Source organism: Egretta garzetta, unplaced genomic scaffold, assembly GCF_000687185.1.
Source record: "Egretta garzetta isolate BGI_Z169 unplaced genomic scaffold, ASM68718v1 scaffold596, whole genome shotgun sequence".
Classification (NCBI taxonomy): domain Eukaryota; kingdom Metazoa; phylum Chordata; class Aves; order Pelecaniformes; family Ardeidae; genus Egretta; species Egretta garzetta.
In genome coordinates this window covers 650627-675089 of record NW_009260129.1, presented here as the reverse complement: position 1 = coordinate 675089, position 24463 = coordinate 650627, and the positions used below count along the sequence as shown (strand labels likewise).

The following is a 24463-nucleotide window of genomic DNA, read 5'->3' as shown; positions in this document are numbered from 1 at the left end:
TCTGCCCTTTTCTCCTTTTTTACTGTTTCCTTTATTACATGGAAGACACCCCAGGTACCAGAATTCCTGGAAACTAAGCAGTTAAGCTGCCAGTCAAGTAAAATCTCAGCATAAACACTGAAGTTTTCTCTCCTTCAGTGTGTTCCTAGTTCACTAGAAAGATCCAAAGAAACAGCTTGTAGCTGTAAATTGCTCTGTAAGAACTATTAAACTTATCATTAATGGAAGGTTTCATTAAAATCAGTATCATGTTGGGATGTGGGATGGGAATAAAAGGCAATGTAAGAGTTGCTATACAGTACTGCATAAGAGAGGAAAATCTAAAGAAAAAGCTTGAATTCGTAGTGAGGACATGACAGAGAGAAAGAGTAATTTGACCTCACTGTCTTGCATGGAGTTCTTTAACTGAGGTTTGCAAATACCTGGATATCCACCTCTGAGTTTTTCAAAGAATCATATGCTGCATTTCTCTACACTGAACAGTTGCCTCAAATGTTGCTAATTTTTCTGTTTAATCTTATTTTGACCTTTATATAATAATCGTGTAGCTCAAACTTCAGTTTACTAGAGCTTATTGCTTGTATTATTGTAGCTTCTAACTCTCCTATACATAGGCAACCCGGCCTATTTTGTTGGATGCTTTTAAAGTAAGGAAGGAAAGGATTGTACTTCTCCCCAAATGCCTACAACAGAAGTCAAACACAAGACAGGAAAGTATTTGGAGACTCCTTCCCTGTATCAACATTAGACAGCATCGCCACACAAAAGCAGCCAAGTGGTACTCCGGATTTTTGTGGGCACCATAGAAAAATGCTTTTTTTGAAAAGAAAGATTTTAACAAGAACAGAGAAGTGGTTCTGTAGCTCTTTTCAAAAGCAAGTGGAAACATGAGATAAAGCGCACAGAGATTTATTAGTTTAGCAATGCATTCTCTTGATTTTTTTTTTTACCTGCTGCCTTATTAACTGCAATAAAACTTGCTAAAGACTACAGAACTGATTTTTGACAAAGCAACTCAGGCCAAAGTCAGTAAGATTTTGGATGGGTATCACCTGACCACCTTTTGGGACACAATCAGCTCTCCACAGTCTGGATCAGCCCTCTGGACTTTATCATAAAGTAGAGATGAGACATCTATTAGCTCTGAAAACTTAAGCTAAAGACAAAGATTATTTCAAGCATTTAAATACTAAATACATCAACCCCTCTTTTTTCTCCCAGATGAAGCTCATGGCCTACTTTTCTTCCAATTAACCTGTCCCTCTATACTTGCCCCAATTGCCTTCACACACACAAAAGCCCAGAGCTGAACAAACAGGAACCCCCAACAAAGCTGAAGAGTTCCAATGCCTAAAACCCACTTAATTTTAAAGCTGCATATCCTGAAAGTGTTCATCGAACTCTACAACAACCCAAACCCCAAAGATTTTAAGATATTAAAGTTTCCTGATGTCTAAATTTGCAATTCTGTTCTGTCCCAACATTCATAGGATTGTGTGGTTTGATGCTAGCTCACAAAACAATACAGGAACTTGGAACTCTTCTGCATAGCCCATTGCACTGAAGAGCTTGGTTTAACAGACATTTTTAATTCCTAACAGAATAGAGCTCCATACACTTTTTAAAGTGGGAACCAATTCTTTTCTTGCATAAATGTGGGCTCCTGGGAGGGGCAATAGTATGCGTTGTCACTACATAATAGCACAGTGGTTAACTTGTTTGGCAGAGATCAGATATGAACTTCCTGGGGCACAAGCAACAGACAGCAATCTTTAACTTCCCCAGTAACTATCAGTTACTATCAGTAGCTATCCCCTCCTGGATGCCTACGGAAGTAGCTCTGCTTGCTATTTTAAAAATGAGAAGTAGGCACCCTGCATCAGAAGTGCTTGGCTTCAGAAGAAGGCTCAAGGCCAGGGATCCAAAATGAAGAGGTATCTCCTTGCATCCCTGACCAGAATACCTGAACTTTAAACACCTCTCCCTTCTCAGCTACTCTGTTGGTTGATAGTCACAGCAAGCTGGATACACTGAGTTTGTGGTCAGCTTCCTGCTCATCATGTTCATTGCTGTGAATCCTGTTCTGATGCAATAGACTTTCTGATGTACTCTAGAGAGAGCCCACAGATCTCACAATGCTTCATTTCAACAGTCACATGCCAAAAAAAGTCAGGCATCACAGCTCTGTGTGCTTCACCAGATACAGCCCAAGTTAACCTTGCATATGCAGACCCAGAACATTAGCTGCAAAAAAGGAAGAAGTGCAACTTGCCGTCTGAAGTCACAGACTGAAAGTTGTCTTCAAGTAACATTTCATTAGAAGCGGTATATTTTCCTAAGATCCAACTATTTATTATTTTCCTATGCTGAAAAATGGCATTTCTTGACAAACAGGCTTCTATTTCAGCTGTGGACAACTTACTATGTTCAGTATTTCTATAGTTTTTCCTTTAGCAGCTCAGCTGCTCACAATGCAAGCCCTACCTTTTTTGGGCAGTCTTTCAGGTCATGGTGGGACCCATGTTACCTTGTATTAATAAACCTGTAGCCATGTATTTGAAAAGATTAATCTTAACACATGCCATACCACTAAACTGAAGGGAAATCCCGTGCACACTAAATGTTCTTAAGTACAGCTCCTGCAGAATGACTTCATTTCTAAACAGGAGTTCTATGCCTAGTTTTTTTATTTGTGTTGCAACAGCTTCTTATCAGATGGGTCTTCAAAAAGCCCTCTACAAAGAGTGAGAATTACTTTTCCAAAATGCTGTGTCAGCAAATACTTCTGAAGACTGAAAACAAAAATGACGCTGTTAAAAAGCGTAGACAGAGATATCAACAAAGAAAAAGCACATGCAACAGATAAGAGTCCATCTCCAAGCTCACCTATCCTTGTAGTTTATCACAGTATCAATGATGGCATTCATTTGTTTTGTCAGTTTGGGTGGGTTGGGTGACAACTTCTCTGCAGGAGGCCTGCCTCTTCTTTTCTTTGCTTTCTCTCCATCCTCCTTCCCAGAATCTTTATCCACATTTCTTCGTCTCTTCCGTTTTTTAAGCCGGACCTCCTCTTCCATTTCTTCCAAATTGCCGTCTTCAATTGCCTGACAACCATAGATTCAAAAAGTATGAATTTTTGAACAAAAGATATTGCAAAGGGAGACAATAAACTGTATTTAAAAACAAAAATGCAACCCCATTATGCTGATAATTCAACTAAAAAAGTTCAGCTTATTTATTGTACAATGAGAAATTGAGTTACCAGCAATTCAAGACACTAAACACTAATTTGCTCTAAGAATCCCACTATCATCTAAATCAATGCATATTCATCTGAAACTTGAATTCCACACCAACTCACAGTTTCACACACAATTTATGGCCTGTGGTACTCTGACAGTAAGCGTACAACAAACATTCATTGGGTCACGTCAGTGGCAGTTTGGGCTTATGTAGCACCCATGCAAAACAGACCTTGATATCCCTCGTTTTCAAACAGGACAATCTAAGCTGCGCCTGGCTCCCAAAGGCAGACTAGACACGGTTCTTGGTGCACACAAACAACACACCAATACTTTATGCGGTAACGACTCAACTTCTCTTCCAAACAGTTTAAGCAACTTCTAAGTCACCTAAGCATTAAAACCAGCTCTAGAATGCATCATTTGCTTCTAGAATAGTAACCAACAGATAGGCAGAAGCACTGGCAGTACAGTGTTTTACTGTAAAAAGCACTCATAACATGGGATAGCAAAAAAAAAAAAACCCAACCCAAAACCAACTCCCCCCTTCAGTCACAAGCAATGAACACTAGTTTCAATTACCTGGATGTATGCTTTTAACCAGACCCAGCAGTACTATGCAGAGGGATAAAAAAAAATCACTAAAAAAACCTGAACTAGGAATAAAGGGAACCTGTTCACACACTAACTATCAAATCCATGTGATAAAAAGCAAGAAGCTGAACTTTTCTTGATTTGGGAAAGCCAACAAAAGAAAAGAAATAAAAATACCAGGTCATAAGAGAACTGAATTTCAAAACAAAAAAAAATATAAAAAAAGATCTTAAAACCAGGCTTTCTGATTAATGCTTTCTCAGAACATTAACTGATGTTGATATTTGTCCCTTTTGCCTCTCAATATTGCCTTGAGTACATGCAAATGCTAATCAATCCTTTCTCGTAGCTGAAAGAGCTCTAATCATAAGGCAATTACCTTCATTTCTCCACAGCACCAAACATGGCTAATATTTATGATCATGTGAGCATAACAATCAATATAAAAAGCGTGATTACAGCCCAGACATAATTTTTCTCAATTGTGTACAACATCTCTTGAAAAACGTTTTGTGAACAAAACCTGATGCACAACACAAAACAACCTGGCATGTTAAAAACACCAGTGGGATTTTGAAATCTGTTTCCTATGCATCCTCCGATGTGCAAATCCACAGAACAAACACGAACGCAGAATCCTGAGGGACAGCCTGAAACTAGGCCTTAATAATCAAAAGACAATTTACATCATGCTTCCACAGCGTTCAGATAACCACTATGAAGGAGGCTTGAGATCTGATGAGTTAGGAAGAAAAAAGAAGGAAAAAAAAAAATATCTGCACACAAATTCATTAATATTCATTTGGCTAAAGCAGGACACCCACTATAAACCACTGCAGCTAACGAAGGTTAAGAAAAGGAAATTTCTCTGCATATCTTGGAAGCTAGAAAAGCTAATAATAAATACAGCATGCAAGGCTGTCAACAGTTAATGTCATTGCTCTCCTTAAGCACTCAGTTGCACACTGAAATACGGAGAACACCGACTTTTGATGTGTTACACACCTACACATGCCTGTGATGTAGTTCTACTGAATCTTCAAGACGGCAATGAAAAAGGATATTTACCTTACCACTATCAGCAGGCCGGCTATCGGAAATCACAGTTAGTGGGGATAAAATTAACAAGCCAGCAAAGCAGCGAGCTGCTAGTCTCTTCATCAGCTGATCAGGAAAAAAAAGAGAGCTGGGGAAAGGCTATGTTTTCATATACAAGTAATTTTATTTTACTGAAAATTTAATACTGAAAGGATTGTGGATACTCAAATCTGCTGTTTCATTCTACCTACTACAAGGCCCGAAGCCTTCCTCCTTCAGCCTGCTTTAATATTGACAACTACTTATCATATTTCTCCCTTTATTAATCTAGGCATCCAAATTACAATTTTAGCTGGGCAGTTACTGATTCTTGTTAGCATTTTAATTATAATAGCACAATTATGATTTTAAAACTGAAATAGGTTGCATGCATTTTAAAGATGCATTTACTACAGAAAATTTATTTCTATTGTTCCACGGTGAACAGATCAGGTTATGGTTATTGAAACGGATTAAAAAAAAAAATCTATTCTGATTTACAAGAAATTAAAAAACCAAACCAAACCAAGTTATAATTTTGTTAACTTTGGTAATATTTTGTTACCAGATTGGTATTCACTTCACTAAAATATATTTATATTTTTGTTTGCTTGACAAATTTTCTACCACCAAAAAAATAACAGTGGTCTTCATCACAGAGTTTACTAACATTTCTTTTTAAAATTCTGCATAATTTATGAATTCTTGGAGTAGGTAATATTTTTGAAAAAAAAAATAAGGATAAAGATAAAAGAGAAAAGAACTTTTGTTAATATTACATATAGCAATGTAGTAAAGACAAAAAATAAAAATAAAACCCAAGTAAACTAACATATACTCTTATACTCTTAAAATCAGTGCCTAGCAGACAGCAAATTAATTCTTAGCATACTACAGATCTGCAAACAAATATTAAACTGTCTACTTAACTAGCAATATATTATTCTATTACTATGCTCAGCTTTCAAAATTTATATGCACGAATGTAAACTCGGACAGTTTTCCTGAATTTAAGACTTTACTGACACCACTTGAAAATCAGTGTGACCATACCAACAGTCCAAAAATGTTATTGTGACTCCTAACATCACTTCTCAAGTGGCAACATTTATATTTTGTCTATAAAAAGTCATATTTAAAACTAAACCTATATAATTTATGCTGTCTCAAAGGATGGCTTAAAACTATATCACATAAATCAATTATCAGTAGAGATATTAATGCTCTGTGCATATGTCTACACATATGATCCATGCATGTGTGTACGAGCAACAAAATTTTATTAAACTAATTCATCTGACTGTGCTATGTTAGAAAAGCTTACTATTCTAGGGCTGAAGTGCCACACCTTCCAAACCTTTACCAGTATGATAATGATACAAATCCCAGACACAAATCTCCAGTTCCTGACAGATGACGGGCTCTGTGAGAGTGCAAGACAGCACAGACATCTCCCATGCTCAAATGCCTCTGGATTAGTGAGGTGAACAGCAAGGCAGTCAAGGAAAATGGTACACAAATAAAAACTTAACACTTTCCTTCCCTTAAGGAAACAGGAGAAAAGAGCACAATAAAGTTTGGAGACTTTATTTTTTGAAAGAAAGCTGTCAAAATTTAATGTCAAACTTTGCAAAGGGTTGTGCAGCTCACGAGAGGCAGAGACGACAGTGAAGTGTGAGGACCTGATGTTAAGTCCAGTACTGACAAAATCTTCCCACTTTTCTGAATCTTACTGCTGTATCCTGGTCCACATACACAAAACCACTTCCTTGCTAAAGAGCTAAGAGCACACAGGCTTCTCAGGGCACCAGAATTTTAAGAAAGAACATACTGACCATGGATTAAAGAAACCAAACTGCCTTCCTTCAAAAAGAAGTGTCTTCCCCCATCCCCTACCCCCTCAAAAAATCCCCCCAGAGTGGGTTTCAGAAGGCAAGAAGTTATTTCTAAGACACCTGGCCTTCCTATTGCTGCTTGCAATTACATTTTCCTCTTCATAAAGGAAAACAGCTGTGTTGAGGTGGAAGCATGCTCAGTGAACATGGATACAGCTATATGAGCACCACAGAAACAAAGTAAAGATCCAATGGAAACTGTTTTGTTTCTCCATTTGAAGAGCAGGACATTACAGATGTACTCTTAACTTCTTGAGAACATGATACAGCACCACAACTAAATACCTTTTCAGTTGAGAATTATGGACCCAAATAAGCACGAAGAGCTACAGCTACAGTTTTGTGTCCCAACTGCCTTCTGACAGTCAACAATCGTGTTAGTTTTAAATTAATTTTACAGGAATCAGGTAACTTGAGTGTGGTCACAGAGTGAATCAATGGAGGTCCTCAGCATACAATCAGTTTTGGTGTCTAAGGTCTGCCTCTAATATTTAGATGACACAACATTGTAAGACATTGTTATTTTTCCTTTGATTGGACATAACTATAGTATTGTTATGAGAAAGTTAAGACATGGCAAAAGCTATTGCTACTACTTACAGTTAAAGAAACTGTAGAGGCAAAACAAAAGTGGTAGGGAGCCATGTAGTAAGTCTACTTGATAATGCTGAAAATATGTTCAGATTAAATGGGAAATGGGCACAGAACACTAGATCTCTTCCTGTGCCCTCCTCTGATTTTATCTTAAGGAAATGAACATTAAGATAGCTTGCCCCCTTCCCCTCAGACATCAATGCCCTATGTCTCCCCAACCTGCAAAGTTAGAAGAGAGCTCTTGTGACTAACATTACCGTGCGAACAGATTTGCTAGCATGATAACTAAACTCCATGTTTCCACAGAAAGCATATAAAACATAGGTGAACAGAAAAAAAAGTCAGCTTCCCAACTCCCTGAACATAAATACTAACCCAGTCATGCAAAGTTTCCAAAAGATTGAGAACAAGTAACTCACCTGGGCATTGCACTGACTGCTGGCCAAGAGGCACTAAGCTTAAGGGCTGTTAGGCACTTAAAACCAAAAAACATGTCAGTAATGCAGTTGATGAACAAGAGACGACTGCTTTGCAAAATGAAATTCTTATTTACCAATTTGGAAGAGAAGTAAAAATGCCCTACAGAAGGCTAATAACAAACACTTAAAGCACTAAAATGTCATCTAGCTGCCCCTACCAATTTCTCTCTTCAGTGTAATCCTTCAAGTCATGATATTCCAAGAGAAATTCCACTTTTTTCCTCCATCTTGCTCTATTTGAAATCCTATCCCTCTTTATTTTACTTTTTTTTTTTCTCAGAATATACCTGGCAACTGACGAAGATTTTAACTTTCCAGCCTGAAGTTCATCTTCTCCAAAAGATCTCTTCAAAATCCAGTTCTCCTGCTTAGTTTCTCAACAGTGACGTTCCTGATGTCTGGGACTATTTCTAATTTCCACACATTGGAATTACATCTCGGCTCTCTAGAGCAAGTTCCTTTACATTGCAGCTAATTATCTCTTGCTATCCTGAGGCATAGAGGTCAGTACACTACAAATAAAGACTGTGAATAAAAACACCACCATAGTACTTGACAAGTAGATGGAAAGGCTTAAGATACTCTATCAACAGTGCAATGACTAAATATCTTGAAGATAATTATAAGGATTGATGAAGAGTTATTTTAACTGAATTTCCTCTCCTTGCTGGATAGTACTGCACAACAGAATTTACCAGACCAGTTTTGCTGGGCTAAACTAAAACAGAGTATAGATTAAAATACACAAAAAACAAATAGTGAATACACTCAGTTTTTCCTTGCTTTTACTGCTGACTCATTCTCCTCCACATAAGGAATATCCCAAAGAGTGTCCACACAGCATTTAAGTAGAAACAAAAGTATTGGTTTTTTTAAAAATGCAAAAAAATTGCAATTATTGCAAAACCACATACATTTTTAATAAATGGTCTTCTCAGATATGCTGAACTTCCACGAAATAAGGGAACAGAGTACTTCAGCCATATGTTCATCAGTCAGGGTCTGCATCTTCACATTGCTGAAATTTGCTTCTATTTGAGAAGCAGGAGAAAGCTTATTTTCTCTTTTGCGGTTGAAAACTAGTAATAGTAGCTTAATTATTTGCACAGAAACTCCAGGTTAAGGAAAACAATAATGCAAATTATAAACAGTTTTTCCTTGCATTTTGATTTAAAGACTGATGCCAAAAAGATGTGATAGAACCATGCAAGAACATGGTCTCAACCAAAAGCAACAGAGCATAATGTTTTAAAAGAAAAAAAGGTATCTATTTTAAATATTTATGGAACTTCTATCTTCAGTGTTTTCTTTCTGGCCTGAGAAAAATATTTCAGATAAAATATCCTAAAATTTAATCTTAATGTAAAATACCTTAATGCTTAATGTTAATCTTTAATGTGACAATTACTAAGTAAAGTATCACAAGGAGTCAGCACTGATAAACTTGCTCCAAGTTATGGCAAACTATACTGGCAAGGACATAAATTTTCTTCTGTTCAAAAGTGAAATCTGGTTAAAAAAAATACGTATCAATAATAATGTCTCATTCCTCCCTCCCCCAAAAGGCAAACAATGATTTTAAATGGAACCACTCAAACTGAATTTGCACCTACGAGCTTTTCATAAACTTTGGGGACAGAGAGACTGAAGAACACAGTAATTACCGATGATACCAGGAACCACAGCCAGCTCAGGGAGCACAAGGGAAGTGCTCCATTAGGGGGAAGGAACTGGGTGATAAAAAGGAACGACTGTATCATGCCAACTATAAAGATGCTTTGTTTAACCAAAAAGAGCATTGAGAAAATGCATACTCACTGTATTAAGACACTGAATGTGGAACTACCAAAAATCATCACTATTCTGTGGTCTACAGCTACTCAGAGACACTCTTAAAAAATCTACAGAACTATCTCTAATTGTCTTCTGTAGTTTTCAAAAGTAAGTGCGATTTACCCCTCCCACTTGACATACAGCTGTACTTTATGTCTTGTTAAGAAGATTTAATTTGAACAACTTCTTGACCAAGCCAACCTAACCTAGGAACAGCAAAAAGGGGGAAAAAAAATCCAAACAAATTCTATACCAGAACCTATTGATACCAACCTCTTAGTCTTATCACTGAACTGTTTTGTTGTCGTGGGGCTTTTTTGTTTGTTTGCCTCTTTTCCCAAATCTTCTCCCCTTCTTTTTAGAAAGCTAGATAACCTGCTGATTGCTGAACAACTCTTGTCACTTGGAGTAATAGCCTTTTTCTAAACACAGTGAAAAACTCTCTCATTCAAGACTGGAGCACAATACATAACGGACTTGTGACATATTGCGCATGACAGTTGCCAGATGATAAACAAGCACATTCTGAAAGGGATGTTACAACAGCAGTTCTGAACTAGGTGGTATCCTGTGTATTTCAGATTGCCTTCAGATTGCTCAGAAATTTACAGCATATTGATGACTCAAAGAGTAAATATTGTTAACACATTGGCATTGGAAACAGTTGCAGGTATCTCTGGAAGTATAATTAGAAGTAAAATTTACAAACTGAATGAGATGTAACTAACTTAAGTGAGACACTGCAAGACTATCACTTAGGAAAATACTGCAGGCAAATATACTGGAGAAAAAAAAAATCATCTTACAGACACACAGTTGTAAAAAACATACACTTACAAACATATATATTACACATTATTCACACGTTCTCAAACAGACATTTTTTATTCCAAGTTTAGAATATGGGAGATACCCAAATGGAAGCAAAATGGAGAAAATAAATATGAAACAAAACAGATAAAATACCTTCCATAAAACAAGTATAATGGAAAAAAAAAAGACCAGCTTTTAGTAACCATTATAATTTCATTATTTTTCAGTGGATGTTCATAGGATCTCTTGTATCTTCTTATTCACAGAAAGTGGCTTAAGGATTTTTCCAACAGCATGAGAAATTGTTTATAGTGATCTATCACTATTAATGCAGGTACTCTAAGCCAATTAAGAACAGGAAGCATGTAATGATAAAGGAGTATGATATGAGAAAATATATGGCAACAGATTAGACTACTCACTTCCTATGCTGACAGATGAAAAAATTTTACTCATAGACTGTGTTTAAACAATAAACAGTAAGAAGGAGCCCATGAAGACAATTCCAATATAGTTTTTTAATAACTTTGCAGAATTTGGAGGAAGATAGCATGAAACAAAACTCAATCAAACTTTGGACAACTTGCAGTTAAAAGCTAAGTTATATGTATCTTTTACATATTTTATACCAAAACAATGTTTTGTGAGGCTAACTTCACAGCGATGCAGTGAGTTCCATGTTTTCAGGATGCTTTTAAAGCTGCAGTCATCAGGCTGTGGCAGGACTTACAGTAGAGCTTGACCCTTTAATATGCGTATCACAGCCTAAAAGTAAAAATCTGACATGAGCAGTATCCATCTAGAAAGCCTTTTGGTCTTCCGGGATAAATTGCAATGCAAATCACAGAGTCTGACAATCAAAAACTATTACCTAAGCAAAGGCTAACTGAAGACTACAACAAAAATTCCTGGAAAGGCACTGAGGCTTAAGAGAAAGTGAACTTTCTCAACAAAATAATGTATAGTGCAGTATAACTGCATATATGAAAAACTCAAGCAAAGGCTGTAAGCAGCAACAAAGTCCAGCTACAACTATTTTATTACATTATCAGGTGCAACTGAAAAGAATATGTAATGTAACCGATTAAACTATAATTTGTAACACTCTAAACTCAACAAATTTAGAGTACAGGACAAAATTACAGGCTTACGATTACTGGAGAACTTTTGTGGGATTTTACTTTTTCTAAGTTAAAATTCCACGTAGGGGTAAGGAATAGGGTAAGGAAATACACCATTCTACTCATCAAGCAGAGTACTTCAAGGTGACTCAGGAAGCTAACTGACTGAGGCCTTCCACTTATGACATGCCTAAGGACAGGCTGAGAATTTTTGAGAAGTTCAGTCTGAAACCTTCCTGTCTTGCGTATTTGCTACGTTAGTACTTCCATATTTGTTTGCATACAAGAAGAGACAAATTTCTTTCATTTAAGTTGTGGGTTTCTACAGAAGCAGCAGAGCTCTGCATATAGAATCATACAATCACTTTGGTTGGAAAAGACCTTTGAGATCATCGAGTCCAACCTTTAACCTAACTCTGACATCCCACCACTAAACCATCTCCCTAAGCACCTCAGCTATCCTTCTTTCAAATACCTCCAGGGAGGAGGACTCTACCACCTCCCTGGGCAGCCCATTCCAGAGCCTGACAACCCTTTTGGTGAAGAAGTTTTTCCTAATGTCTAGCCTAAACCTGCCCTGGCGCAACTTCAAACCATTCCCCCTCGTCCTATTATCTGTTACCAGGGAGAAGAGACTGACCCCCACCTCCCTACAGCCTCCTTTCAGGTAGCTGTAGAGGGTGATAAGGTCTCCCCTCAGCCTCCTCTTCTCCAGGCTAAACAGCCCCAGTTCCCTCAGCCGCTCCTCGTATGACTTGTGTTCCAGACCCCTCACCAGCTTTGTGGCTCTCCTCTGGACATGTTCCAGCAACGCAACATGTTTCTTGTAGTGAGGGGCCCAAAACTGAATACAGTATTCGAGGTGTGGCCTCACCAGCACCGAATACAGGGGCACTATCACTTCCCTACTCCTACTGGTCACACTATTTCTGATACAGGCCAGGATGCCATTGGCCACCTGTGTACACTGATCCGTGAAAAGGATTACTTTTGCCTATCATTACCTGCTGCATGGAAAACATCAGTGTGAAGCTTCCCCTCACCTGCTCAGGTCTGCCTTCTAAAGATGGCACTTCACAGTAACGGTCTCTCAATTTGCTACTGATGACAATGCAAAATATTAAATGCTTCCCTTTTTGCACAGTGAATAAATACATTCCAAGCCACCATATACGCTTGGAAAGGTATGGGTCATTTCTTACCCATGTTGTAAATGCAAATCAACATAGGAAAATTTATTGCCTCTACTCAAAAGTTTGATAGATGACAAAAGGTCACCTACTGCATATGACCTATCATCATTATTGTCAATGCATGCCAGAGAACATAACAATGCAGTGGACCCAAGTATTTAAATGTTTGCTGCTTCTCTTTCCATTGTCAGATGTTCCTAGCGACAGTAGCATTTTAAAGTTTTAATGCAGAATTTCGTTTTCTTTGTGGATTTTGTGAAGTATTTAATAACTGTTTGTGTTTTAGCTTCAGAATTTGATTTGAATTTGGACCTTCCTCAAGATGGTCAGGCATCTTAATTAAGGCCCTAATTATTTCATGCAAAATTTTGCACTTGAAACAGTAATAATATAACAAAGCCTGAAACCCACTGTTTTAACTCATGGTTGCCAGGCTATATAAAGCTGGTATGTCAGAAAGGTATAGCTATTTCAAAGAAAATTAAGTTTATTTTAGTTTAATGTTAACAATACTACTCACATTTTTTAAAAATACAGAAAGGTGTTTATATGACACTATTATTCTTATGTTTTCTAGAGGAGAATATATATATGATTCCAATTTAAACTGTGTTAATATTTGTTATGGTACTTTACATGTAACATCATATGGACAAAATCATAGACTAAAAATCCAGAATCCTATGAAAACATGGCAAGATGTTTTACTGATAGGTATTCCTCTGAACAGCTGTTCAGATTTCCTGACTTGAGATCTTTCTCACACAAAAACTATTTCTGGAACACTAAAAAACTGCCTTACTGAGAACACCTCTTAAATATTGAAGAGGCATTTCAAAGTACTTTGTTAGTTTCCCAAATTAATACTTTCAATCCTGCCTCCAGATTCCAAGAAAGATACCCAGATTGCAAATCAGATTCTTCTCTTTATCAGCTAACAAACCCATCTTGCCAAAACAGAGAACCAAAGCTATCAGGTAGATGGCTTTAAATTCCCTCTCACACACCAAAAGCCAAGAAAAGCCCCTTTTATCTAAACTGCTTCACTGGTTTTAAATTTCACTGCAACTTAAAAGTAGCCATTTTTAAACTTTTCTTAAATAGATTCTGAACTGAATTTCCTGAAAAGGGCATGAAAGATAGATAGTAATACTCAGAACATAAAAATGGCTTGGCTTCGTGAGGCCTTAAAGTCACATCCAACTTCATAATCCTTCAAGAAATCAGCTTCCACATGCATAAAACTTATCAGCCTCACCTTGCACATTAAAAAGTAGTACCTGAGGCATCCTGATGATTGCTGGTCACAAAATAGACAATGCCCTGGAATGGTGGACTTTTTAAGCCTCCAGTGACAGTCTTTTAAATGTGACTTGCTTTCCCCTACAACTTAACAAATGCAATCGGATCTGCAATTCAATACTACAGAAAAGAGTTTAGATCAGAATGCAATTTTCTTCAAATGCTCTGGGCAAATACTCACTCACTCGACTGTTAAACAGGTTTAGCAGCAAGCCAGGAAACTTTGCAGGAAACTTTTGTAACCAGAAATGGTATAGAGGAGTAAGGAAGAGAAAAAACCAGGGGTGTAAGGGGGATTGTGTACCTGAACTACGCAAATCAACTACGCACCAGGTAAAAGGTTCTTTTCTCCTCCTTCACAAAACCTCAGCCTCCAGTATAGACTATATAAAAAACCTCCATTACAATAGAAGTAACAACCAGTAGATGAAAAGTGAAGCTAAAACAATTATAGACTGCAATGCTGTTTTTCCACACAGCTGCTTCAGTATCTAACAAGTACTACTGTAAGATCAAATTCCATGATCACATTTTACAAAACCATGTCTTAAAATATGTTCTTAATATTGACTCTGAAGTTGTAAACATACAAGTGAAATGCTCTCAGAAAACACAAACCTAACTGAAAAACTTCTAGTAATTTATGTCAAGTTGTAGTAACAAGCTGGCCCAACTTTACTACCTCTGATGGCAAACCTAACTATTAGAGAGTGCATAAAATCAAAAAGTTATGTAAAGTTCCAGCTGATGAGAAAACAGTTGAAAACATGCCTGGCATTTTCCTGCTAAGTAGTCTGATTTATTATACAATATATTTACCTTAGTTAGTAAACATAAACAAAAAAGCAAATAAAATTTATGTCACGATTATGTTAAACAGTATTCTCCAGATATTCTGTATGTATGAAAGTCAACAGCAGTCTTCTTTAAATTTAAATAAGATTGACTAATTACAGACCAAATGCCTGAATTTCACTTACAATTTTTACATCAGCAAAACAAATAGTCCACAATAGTTGACTGTTGCATGTCTGCATGAATAAACAAGATGCTGTCCACCTTGGACTCAAATACGTTTCCCTGGCAAACATGCAAAGCTATTTCAAATGAGCGGCACAACTAGGGTATAAAACTTTATTCATGTCACCTAGCCAGCAATTAAACTGAATGAGAAGCTGAATCCAGGTGCAACTGTCTTAAGAGTCTTGCAACTACTCAAACAAATCCTCTGATTCTTGAATCCTGCCCAAAGCAATGGAGTCCTTAGTAGATGACCCCTCTAGAAAATAATCTGCCACGGTATCCAACAAAGTATTTTGCAGTCCTGTTAAAAATGGTGCAGGGATAGAATCTGCTAGAGCATGAAATACTTCCAGAATACAAATGCTTCATAGGATTAGGAAACAAACTCCTCCTTCCTGGGTTGGTTTTTTTTTTTTTTTTTGTCTTGGTTGTTTTTTTTTTTTTTAAGGAAATATGGTTGTCATGCCAACAGTTACAGAACAGCAGGCTGCAGCGACAGCTAGTGATGAAGCCTGTTTGTGTCTTACAGCTTCCCTGAGAAGCTGCTGTTACTGAATTACGGGTTGTTCAGGGCAGCAACACAATCTCACTAAACACTGCATATGTCCATAGGTTTGGCTTCTGTAATTATTTTGTCTCCTGCTTCCCAACTCAGGTACATGAACCCTAGCAAGGAGGGAGCTGACATACTTGGTCAGTATACAAGCGTGCATACAGACCCTGAGGTGTATGGCAGACCCCCTCATGATCTGCCATGACATTAACTAGACTCTTCAGTGTTGGGTGCATCAGCAGAGGGGTCAGGGTCTAACTGAAAAGGAACAAGTAGCTGATCTCCACAGTCTGAGTTGTGGCTGCTGACTGAGGCAAAACTCCTCAGAGAAGAAGAGGTCTAGTCAACTTCCCCAAGACACATAAAGAAAAAGACACAGCTGAGGACTGGGTATTAATACCATGAAACCACCTTATTAGTCAGAAATGCAAAGTTTTACTGCAGAAAACCCCATGAGAAGATAGCTATAAAGCTGTAACAGCAGCCATAGCAAGAGAAAAAATGAGGGGCATCCCTTGCTGCTGGTAAATAAATCTCATTCTTCTGTAACACTGCTATAAAAATAGAAGTATCTATAGTTACCTTTGGAAAGTGGCATGAAACAGAACATGGGTAAAAGGATGTCTTATGAATTAAAGTACCATTCATAATTCAGAACTTACTGGCTTTTCTATTTTTTCCAGTTTTAATGATATAAGTAGTACACTGCATCCAAGTTAACATGAAATGATTAATTCAAAGTTTTCATGCAATATGCACAATACTGTTACCTTACAAGTTACAGTGACAAAGCCACAAGATACAAATGCTTATAAACTATCTACCACAATTTTCTATGTTTATATAGTTAAAGATTCTCTTGAAATCACAGTACAAGATTATTACCGCTTTTTCTACAATCTTCTAAGATGTTATTACAGAAAAAGACTTAAATTCTCGAAGAAGACATAAGTGGTGGTGGTGGGAGGCCAATGGGTGTGACAAAGAACTCACACACACATGAGGAAAATAAGATCACGAAAAAACTAATAAAACTTGACTTCAATTTCAGTATTCACACAATGAAGAGGACTTTTTATTCTGAACCTGCATAAGCAGTGTTACACTATAAATACAATACCTCTGAATAAAGAGTCTAAAAAGTATTAGTAGTTCCTACACCTGCATTTGTTTCAACACAATCTCAAGTCCACCTGAAAGCGTAAGTTAAAATACGTATGCAACAGTCACAGTAGTGACTGCAATGCACTGTGAAGCAATCTGACTTAGCTTTAACTTAGCTAATTTGAGAACATGCTTAACAACCCAATATGGAGGAGGAGGGGAACTAGTTTTTCTAAACAGAATAACAAGTCATGTTGAAAAAGGGGTAGTATATGTACCAACTTGACTATCAAGGTTTCTGACCTGGCCTTACACAACAGTCTCAGAAACAAACAATGAAAATACTTTCTATCAAGTAAATGGCAATGGGTAAGAAATTGTTTTTAGAATAGTCTTAAATGGTTCTTTATCAAATGGTCCAGTGCTTTTCAGTGGTTTTAGTGTCTTTGGGAAGACAGAATATAAAGTGTGCCTAATGAATCTCCAAAGACACCAGGCTGACCAGAAGTTCACCTGGAGACAGGCTTAAAATTCAGAAAAATTTTGGTGAAGAAAATTTGGATATCATTCAGCAAGAGCATATGCTAAATCCTCTTACTAGGAAGGAAAGATCGACTACCCAAAACACGATTCTGAAAAACTGGCCAGGAAGTAGATCCACAGAAAAGGATTAAGGGCTTATATTGGATCAAAAATTTTATGCACGTCAATACCTTTACTGTTAAGAAAATAAAATACTGGATCATGAGGTATAAGTATGCCAGAAATTATGAAAAATAACTCCTCCTCCCTATTCAAATGAGGCTGCACATGGAATTTTGATGTCTGCTTTTGACCAAACTTACAGGAAGATGTCAGTCACTCATAGAGCAGCTAGGGGAAATCAGTGAAAACAATCAAGAGATCTAGAAAACAGGAATGAGCAGTGGTTGCTAACCTTAAGAATTGACTGAACAGGGAAACAACTCTCCTATGACATAAACAAATGTTAAAAAAAAAAAAGGTAGCAGCCTGTTCTCCATGACCATAGTGATTAGAACAAGAAGTAATTAGCTTAAAATCCAACAAGAAAGTTCAGATAAAATGTAAGGGAAAGCCATACAGTTAAATACATTCCCCTGTTGAGTTCTAAATTCACTGTTAGAGAAGGCCTTGAAGAATACATCAGGTGAACATCTATTATAAAGGACACAGGACTGGGTGATTCCGCCCTGAGAAGGAAGATAGATTAGATGATTTTTTTAAGGCTGCCATTTCTGTCAGTGAAGTGCTTAACACAAGTAGCAAAGCCAACTCAAGACCCAAAACATGCATATGGAAGCTAACTTCTATGTTGCCAGAGCCTGAGTATTGCATCATTAATAATAATTAGCTTAAAATGACCTTGAGTAGATGTATACTACAGTGCAAGCACTTCCACCATAGGAAAGGGCAAATGTTCAAGAATCCAGATGGGAGTTTATGTTTCTAGGTCTTTCTTCTCCACTGACTACTTGAAAATGTCACATATCAAGCTCCTGTAGTTTCACAAACTTGTTTAGATTTACAGCTGATGTATAATTCAAACCTTTGCTCCCCTAAGCTTTACACCGAGCAGCAGAATCTGGATGAGCTCTTAGCACACTATTGCACAAAACACTCCCACAAACATCACATTTGCAACTGAAGTAGGTAAGATTTCTACCTATCTTTAGCAAATTATACACAAAAACTATGCTGTATATTCATGTTGGCATTAAGTCTGTAATTACTATGTGATGAAACTTACTCTGTCAAACCATGTAGACTAGTTTTACACATACAATACTTTATCTATATGTTTTGGAAATCGTAACATTATCAAATTTCCTGGTTTTGAAAAGACTTTCCAACAATCAATCCTCACCTTCTCACCAACCCTGTTACTACCATTCTGAAAAGGCACGTGCCTTAGAATTCATTAGATGTACATTTCACAGAACGGCAAGAACCCTCAGGTAGAACAAAATCACATATTTGGTTTGAGTTAAGTTTAGAATCTTTACTTTCAGGTCTTAAATTCTTGTATCAGTTATTCAAGGGTTTTGATCTCAGTGGAGCCAAGAAATGCTCAGGACTTGGAAATGAAACAGCATGAGAGAAGACTAATGTGAAAGTTTCCAAATTCTTAAAAGGGTTAAATTCAGTTATTAAAAAAATTAATAAAATTAAGCTTCTGCAGCACAGAAAGTTGTAGTATACACTAATCACTGGTCTTCTCCACTGTAAAAGAATTCTTCATATAATTTAAACATGACACTTAGGAAAGTGTCTAAGATGTAATAAATAGGACAAGATTCATGGCAACAGAACAGTTGCAATAGAAAGCTATCATAGCCCTGACTCACCATTTAGTAACACCGTTTTAAGTTTCAGCAATGCAGCTTAAAACTTACTTACACCTTCAACACAGCAGCAAAAGCTGGGTAATAAGGATATTTAGGCTTTAACTACAATGTTGTGCTCTCCCTGGTGAAACTGTGCAGTCTTCAAAGATAAAAAAGCCCCAGCTGTAAAAAAAAAACCAAACCAAAAAAAGGGACAACCTACCCGCAGCCATTGTTTCTCTGTGAGAGCATCACTGTAGTCCACATCCCTGCGTTGACGGGATCCTCTTCCGAATATTTTCTCTTCTTCTTCTTCACACGTAAGCCTTTCAACTTCAGCATCATCCTTAATAATCCAGGATGGTAATTCATCCTCCTCCATCAAGCGGGGCTTACGCTTGGGGTTTCTGGCATCCTCCCTGCGACGGTCCATGTCCATGCGCTGCAATGGCAGTTAGGAAAGGACAAAAAAATTTTAAGGGCAAATACTAAATGAACCATGGAAATTCCTGGCTATCTAATGATATTTGAAACTTTAAACCAAGTCCTTCACAAGTATTTCCCTTCCATGATAGTTTTAAAAACTTCTAAAATGGAACTATAAAAAGAAAAAGCTACACTTGATGCTTAATATTCAGCCAAGTAACTGAGACAACACAGCAGCTAAGTGATACAAAGCAGATCACAAGAACACGTGTTTTGTTGTGTTAAACAACTCTCTTCCTTTTTTGCACAGGTTTTATGGTTTCTTTGTATTCAGAACTGTGATCTGCAAGTATTAATCATTCCTTGACAACACTGCCATAAGGTGTTATTATGTAACTAAAAAGAGTATCTGGGAACACACTAGTTTTCTGAGTCTAAATTATCAGAACAAGAAAGTGTAAAAGCTGATTTTAGAAATAAAGAATCAAGAGAGAGACTTAAGAAATTCAGAGAAAAGCTTGCCAGAAAGCCAACATCCTCAAACCACTGAATTTTTCCTAATCTTACTGCTGTACTAGGCAAAAATCAAAACACATACAAAAATACCAGATAAGATTAGGACAAATGTTAAGAACATTAGAAGGTAATGTTAAGACTTTAAGCTGAATTTGAAGTAATCACATAAATTAATTTCGAGTGTGGTGAGCAATTACCTCAGAAAACAGATAGGGATACTCAGGATACAGTCCCATAACCTACTGTAGACTCATCAGTGAGGTGCTTTGTAATCCTCCCAGAGAAGCATCCACCTCTATCTATTGACTATATGCTGACCTAGGCTCCCATGGTCCTGTCAATCTCCTATTTTTTTTAAGTAGCCCAAGTCAGATAATATGAATAGCCTTTTCAAACAGGCCTTCTGAAGAGTAGTACAGTACTTAAACACTCAGTAATCAGTTGCTAAGCAGAGAAAACAAACAGGTGGCCACTGAGCATTTAATTTTCATATTTGAAAAACTAATATAAATAGATCGGCACCAGAACCGGCTGTAGCATCAGAACAGGCCAACTGCTTTGGCCAGTAAACATTTGTAAAAAGCATTCTCAATTATGCGCAAACTGCTCCCTTGTGTGCATGATGCTGCACTTACACAGGATGCCAATTAGACACATCATCCTTTTACACCTCTAGCCAAGACACAGACATGCATAAATTCAGAGGTATTATCTATCTGTAGGGGCAGCTTAAATCCAGCCAAATTTACTAACTGAGGCTTAATGATGGCACTGTTGAATATGCTTAATCTTCTCTCATCTTGGCACTTCTCAAATACAAGCATTCTGAAAATACCACCTCAGACACAGTGTCTTACAAAGTGGTCTTCATCACCTTGTCTGGTGCCCTATCTGATTTCTAAACTCAGGGAAAAGCAGAATGTAAGATGCGTGTCTTCACTCTGCAGGTCCAACTACATTCAAGGAGCAACTATAAATACATGTTGGTCTTCCCCATTCTTCATTACCTCAGGCAATGATGGACGGGCTGTATAGCCTTTAGGTTTTTATAGCAGACTTCCATATTTCACCTTTTAAAGAACATGGCATTCAATCTGAATTAATTTCAAAAAATGTTTCATTGAAGCCAGACATGTGACTTTGTTTATGGCTAACTTGACAACCAGCAAGCTGCACCGAGGGAAGGCCCAAATGGGATAGATGGGATAGATTTCTTTATTATTTGGCAGAGAACTTAAGTGAAGTCAGGGACATCATACTATAATGACATGAAGTGAATGCTGAAACATCTTTTTTTCCCCCCTCGTGACCATGTTTCCATCTCTAAGACAAAGACTGAACACTAAGGTAGTATATTGTAATAGCTGTTTTCTGAAATAAAAGTGCTTGGGAAGGAAAATTAAAGATACTCGCAGTTAAACTGAGATTTAAGAGGTACAAATAGCCATTTATTTTTTCTTAGAATACTACTCAATCCACTTCTATCTCTGGGAAACCTCTAGTTGAATCTTCCCGTGTCTTACCAAAACATGTATTTCTAAACCAGATATACCTTATTTTATTGTAACTGATAAAGTAGGAATAGTAAGATTTGTTGAAGCATGCTATAATAAAATACAAGAGCTCTACAGATCACATTGAACCACTGACTTTTTTCTGAATATTTTCGAAACCTTTTTGGTATGTGATGAAGTGCCACCATTTGCAATGAATGCAAAAGCAGGACAGTGTGTGGTTTGAGGCTATCTAGATTTTTTACCTATTGTTATATATGTGGAGCCTCTAAAAGTCAAGGGGAACAAAGTCCACTTGCACACATCCTCCTTCTGAACAATGTATTTAGCTCCACAGCTACATCTCAGGATTTATGCCAAAGAATACTTCTAACCTGAAAAGTGACCACAGAACAGCTTCTCAAGGAACCTATCTGCATTCTTGCCTATTGTTTTGGAATTGCTTGCTTTAAAAGCAAAATACGTGCTTTTACACCTCTAAGCAAATGAACAAATGAAAACACATTTTTTCTTGGATACTGCAGTTTGCTGAATTCTGACTACATCTGCACAACCTTAACAGAGGGAATGAGACAGCACTGGTATCACTGAGGTAACAAGAACACAAACCTAAATTTGTGCTCTTTATCTGGCTATGCAAGACCTAAAATATTGATAAAAAGAAGACAAGCAACCAACTGACAAACTTGTTTTTCAGACTTTTTGTTTATAATTAAACATTTTACTAAAATGAAACCCAAATTCTTTATTAACAATTAAAATTATTTCTTAGCCATTAATATTTAACTTCACTGTTTCTATCTTAAGTACTTTCAAACCCCTGGCTTTCAAAGCACATTAGCTTTGCATCTCCAAATTTTCATTACCTACTACCAGCTCTTCAATCTCCCTTGAAAACTTTCATGTAAATTAATATGAAAACCGTTAAGTCGAGCCCATGCAGTGCTAAAACTGTCTTCACTCTAGGTCCTCAACTGTTTTACTGAATGTCTCTTAATAGCCTTCAAACTTAATCCAAAAAGATGAAGTTGTACAAATTTCCTGCAAGCAAACATGAATTCATCAGCTACTTTGAATCCATGGATTAGTTCTTGCCTTCTGGGTCTGAAGGAGAAGTACTGAGAAGCTTTTTCCAGCACCAAATCTGCTTTCACAGAACTCAGGGTACTTTCAGCCAGTAATTTGGCTGAAATTATTCCTTTTGAGTTTTTGCCTCTTGATTTCTGTCATGTAAATCTCCTTACACCCCAATCACTGAAGGAAAGTTTAACAAAACAGGTGTCTGTAAGCACTCATTTCCTGTGCAGCCTAGCTTTAGGGATTTCAGTTCTTCTGAGATAACATTAAATGAAACTTAGCTCAGAAGGACTAAATTGGCAAGTCAGCAATGACAAAAGGCACTGCGGTGTGGGGAAATATGGCCTTTACCAACTGTGCACCCGAACAACTGTCACTTATATAAAAAGGGCCCCTGCACACTGTGTAACAGCCAAGTTTTACAGATGAATCCTTGAGCAGAAGTTGTGGTCCCATCAATGGTTGTTTCTGTGGATACCACCTGATACACTTTCATTCATGTACATATGAGCATCTGGCTTGTTCCATTTGCAGAACAAAGCAGCCTCTGTAGAATTACAGGGGATAGTGTTTCACCTTCAGTACTTAAGTATTCTCCTGTTGCTGTGTCGGTGCTCTCAAAGGTCCTCCAGCAATCCTCACATGGTACACACACTAAAAGGCAAAAGCCATGCCTACATTGACACTTCAGTAATTATTGTATCAGTGTTGTAGCAGAACTAAGAAAAAGGGAAGTACTAATAAAAAATAGTTGCTCTCATTTGAACCACTGTCACTAGGTCTACTTCGGTAACTGTTCAACAGTTGCAGCAGCAGAGATGCAGCTGACTGGGACCTTGACAAAACCATCATCAAACCCCAGTTAACTCAGAAAGAAAACATCACTGCCAGTCTACTGATTTACTATCTTGTTAAGTTTCTGTAGTTGTCCTTGCTGATATCATAGCCCAAAAGTTAGAAGAAATGTTGAAAAATAAAAGCATGTTGTAGAATTAGCAGTGACTATCAGTTTTGCACTGTAAATTTCTCAGGTCATGCTAGACTCTTCCTCCAGATTGGCACTGTTCCACCACACTGTCTGCAAGGCTCTCTGAAGTCTATCTGTCATTGAGGAACCCTAAGTAGACTATGCTTCTTTCCTCAGATAAACAATGCAAGTAAATAAAGCCTATTCCTCCAACAAAATTTTCCAAAATTTGAATGACAAAAGGTTAAGGCCTTCATTAAAAACACTAGAGAAGATATTCTAATTATGATCATATCATCCTTACCATAAAGAGATCAAATTCCTCCTCACGTCGAGCAATCATCTGATTCAGAGTCTCATCATCAGGAACTTCATCTTCCTCCTGGTGACACAGATGGATAAAGGTATTAGAAAGAAACTACGTGCAACTTGAAGCAACAGCCTCCATCAGGTCAGTGTTGCACTGACCCTCCTTCTGTCATGACACGTGCGAAACACTCAAAATGAAACTAAAACTTTTAAAGTGTTAAGTGATTCAGAAGTAACGCAAAATAGACATAATTAGAGAGAAGATTGGGACTTATTACCACCTTCATAAATTGAGAATGAGGAAATGAGCAAATACGTAACCAGGAAATTTTGGGTTGTGGTTTTCCTGGGTCAGAAGCACAGTTAGTGCTTCAGTTAAAATATATGCATTTCCGTTCTGCTGTTCTACAGTACTCCCTCAGAAATACCATTCTGCATTGTGAGGTCTTTGCTGTCAAAGCAAGGAGAATGAAACAGTCCTGGTTA

The 24463-nt window shown here is 37.3% G+C and overlaps 1 protein-coding gene across 3 annotated transcripts in view; it reads right to left on the bottom strand.

The window, feature by feature from the left end:
- Positions 1-24463, bottom strand: part of SMARCA2 (SWI/SNF related, matrix associated, actin dependent regulator of chromatin, subfamily a, member 2) — a 120245-nt gene that overhangs the window by 16314 nt on the left and 79468 nt on the right. For all 3 annotated transcript variants that reach the window (XM_035896948.1, XM_009641498.2, XM_035896949.1), the window contains exons 27-29: positions 23973-24050; positions 19392-19610; positions 2887-3104 (exon numbers count right to left, since the gene is read on the bottom strand). In XM_035896948.1, the coding sequence (XP_035752841.1) occupies positions 2887-3104; positions 19392-19610; positions 23973-24050 (515 nt within the window). The remainder of the gene's footprint in view (positions 1-2886; positions 3105-19391; positions 19611-23972; positions 24051-24463) is intronic.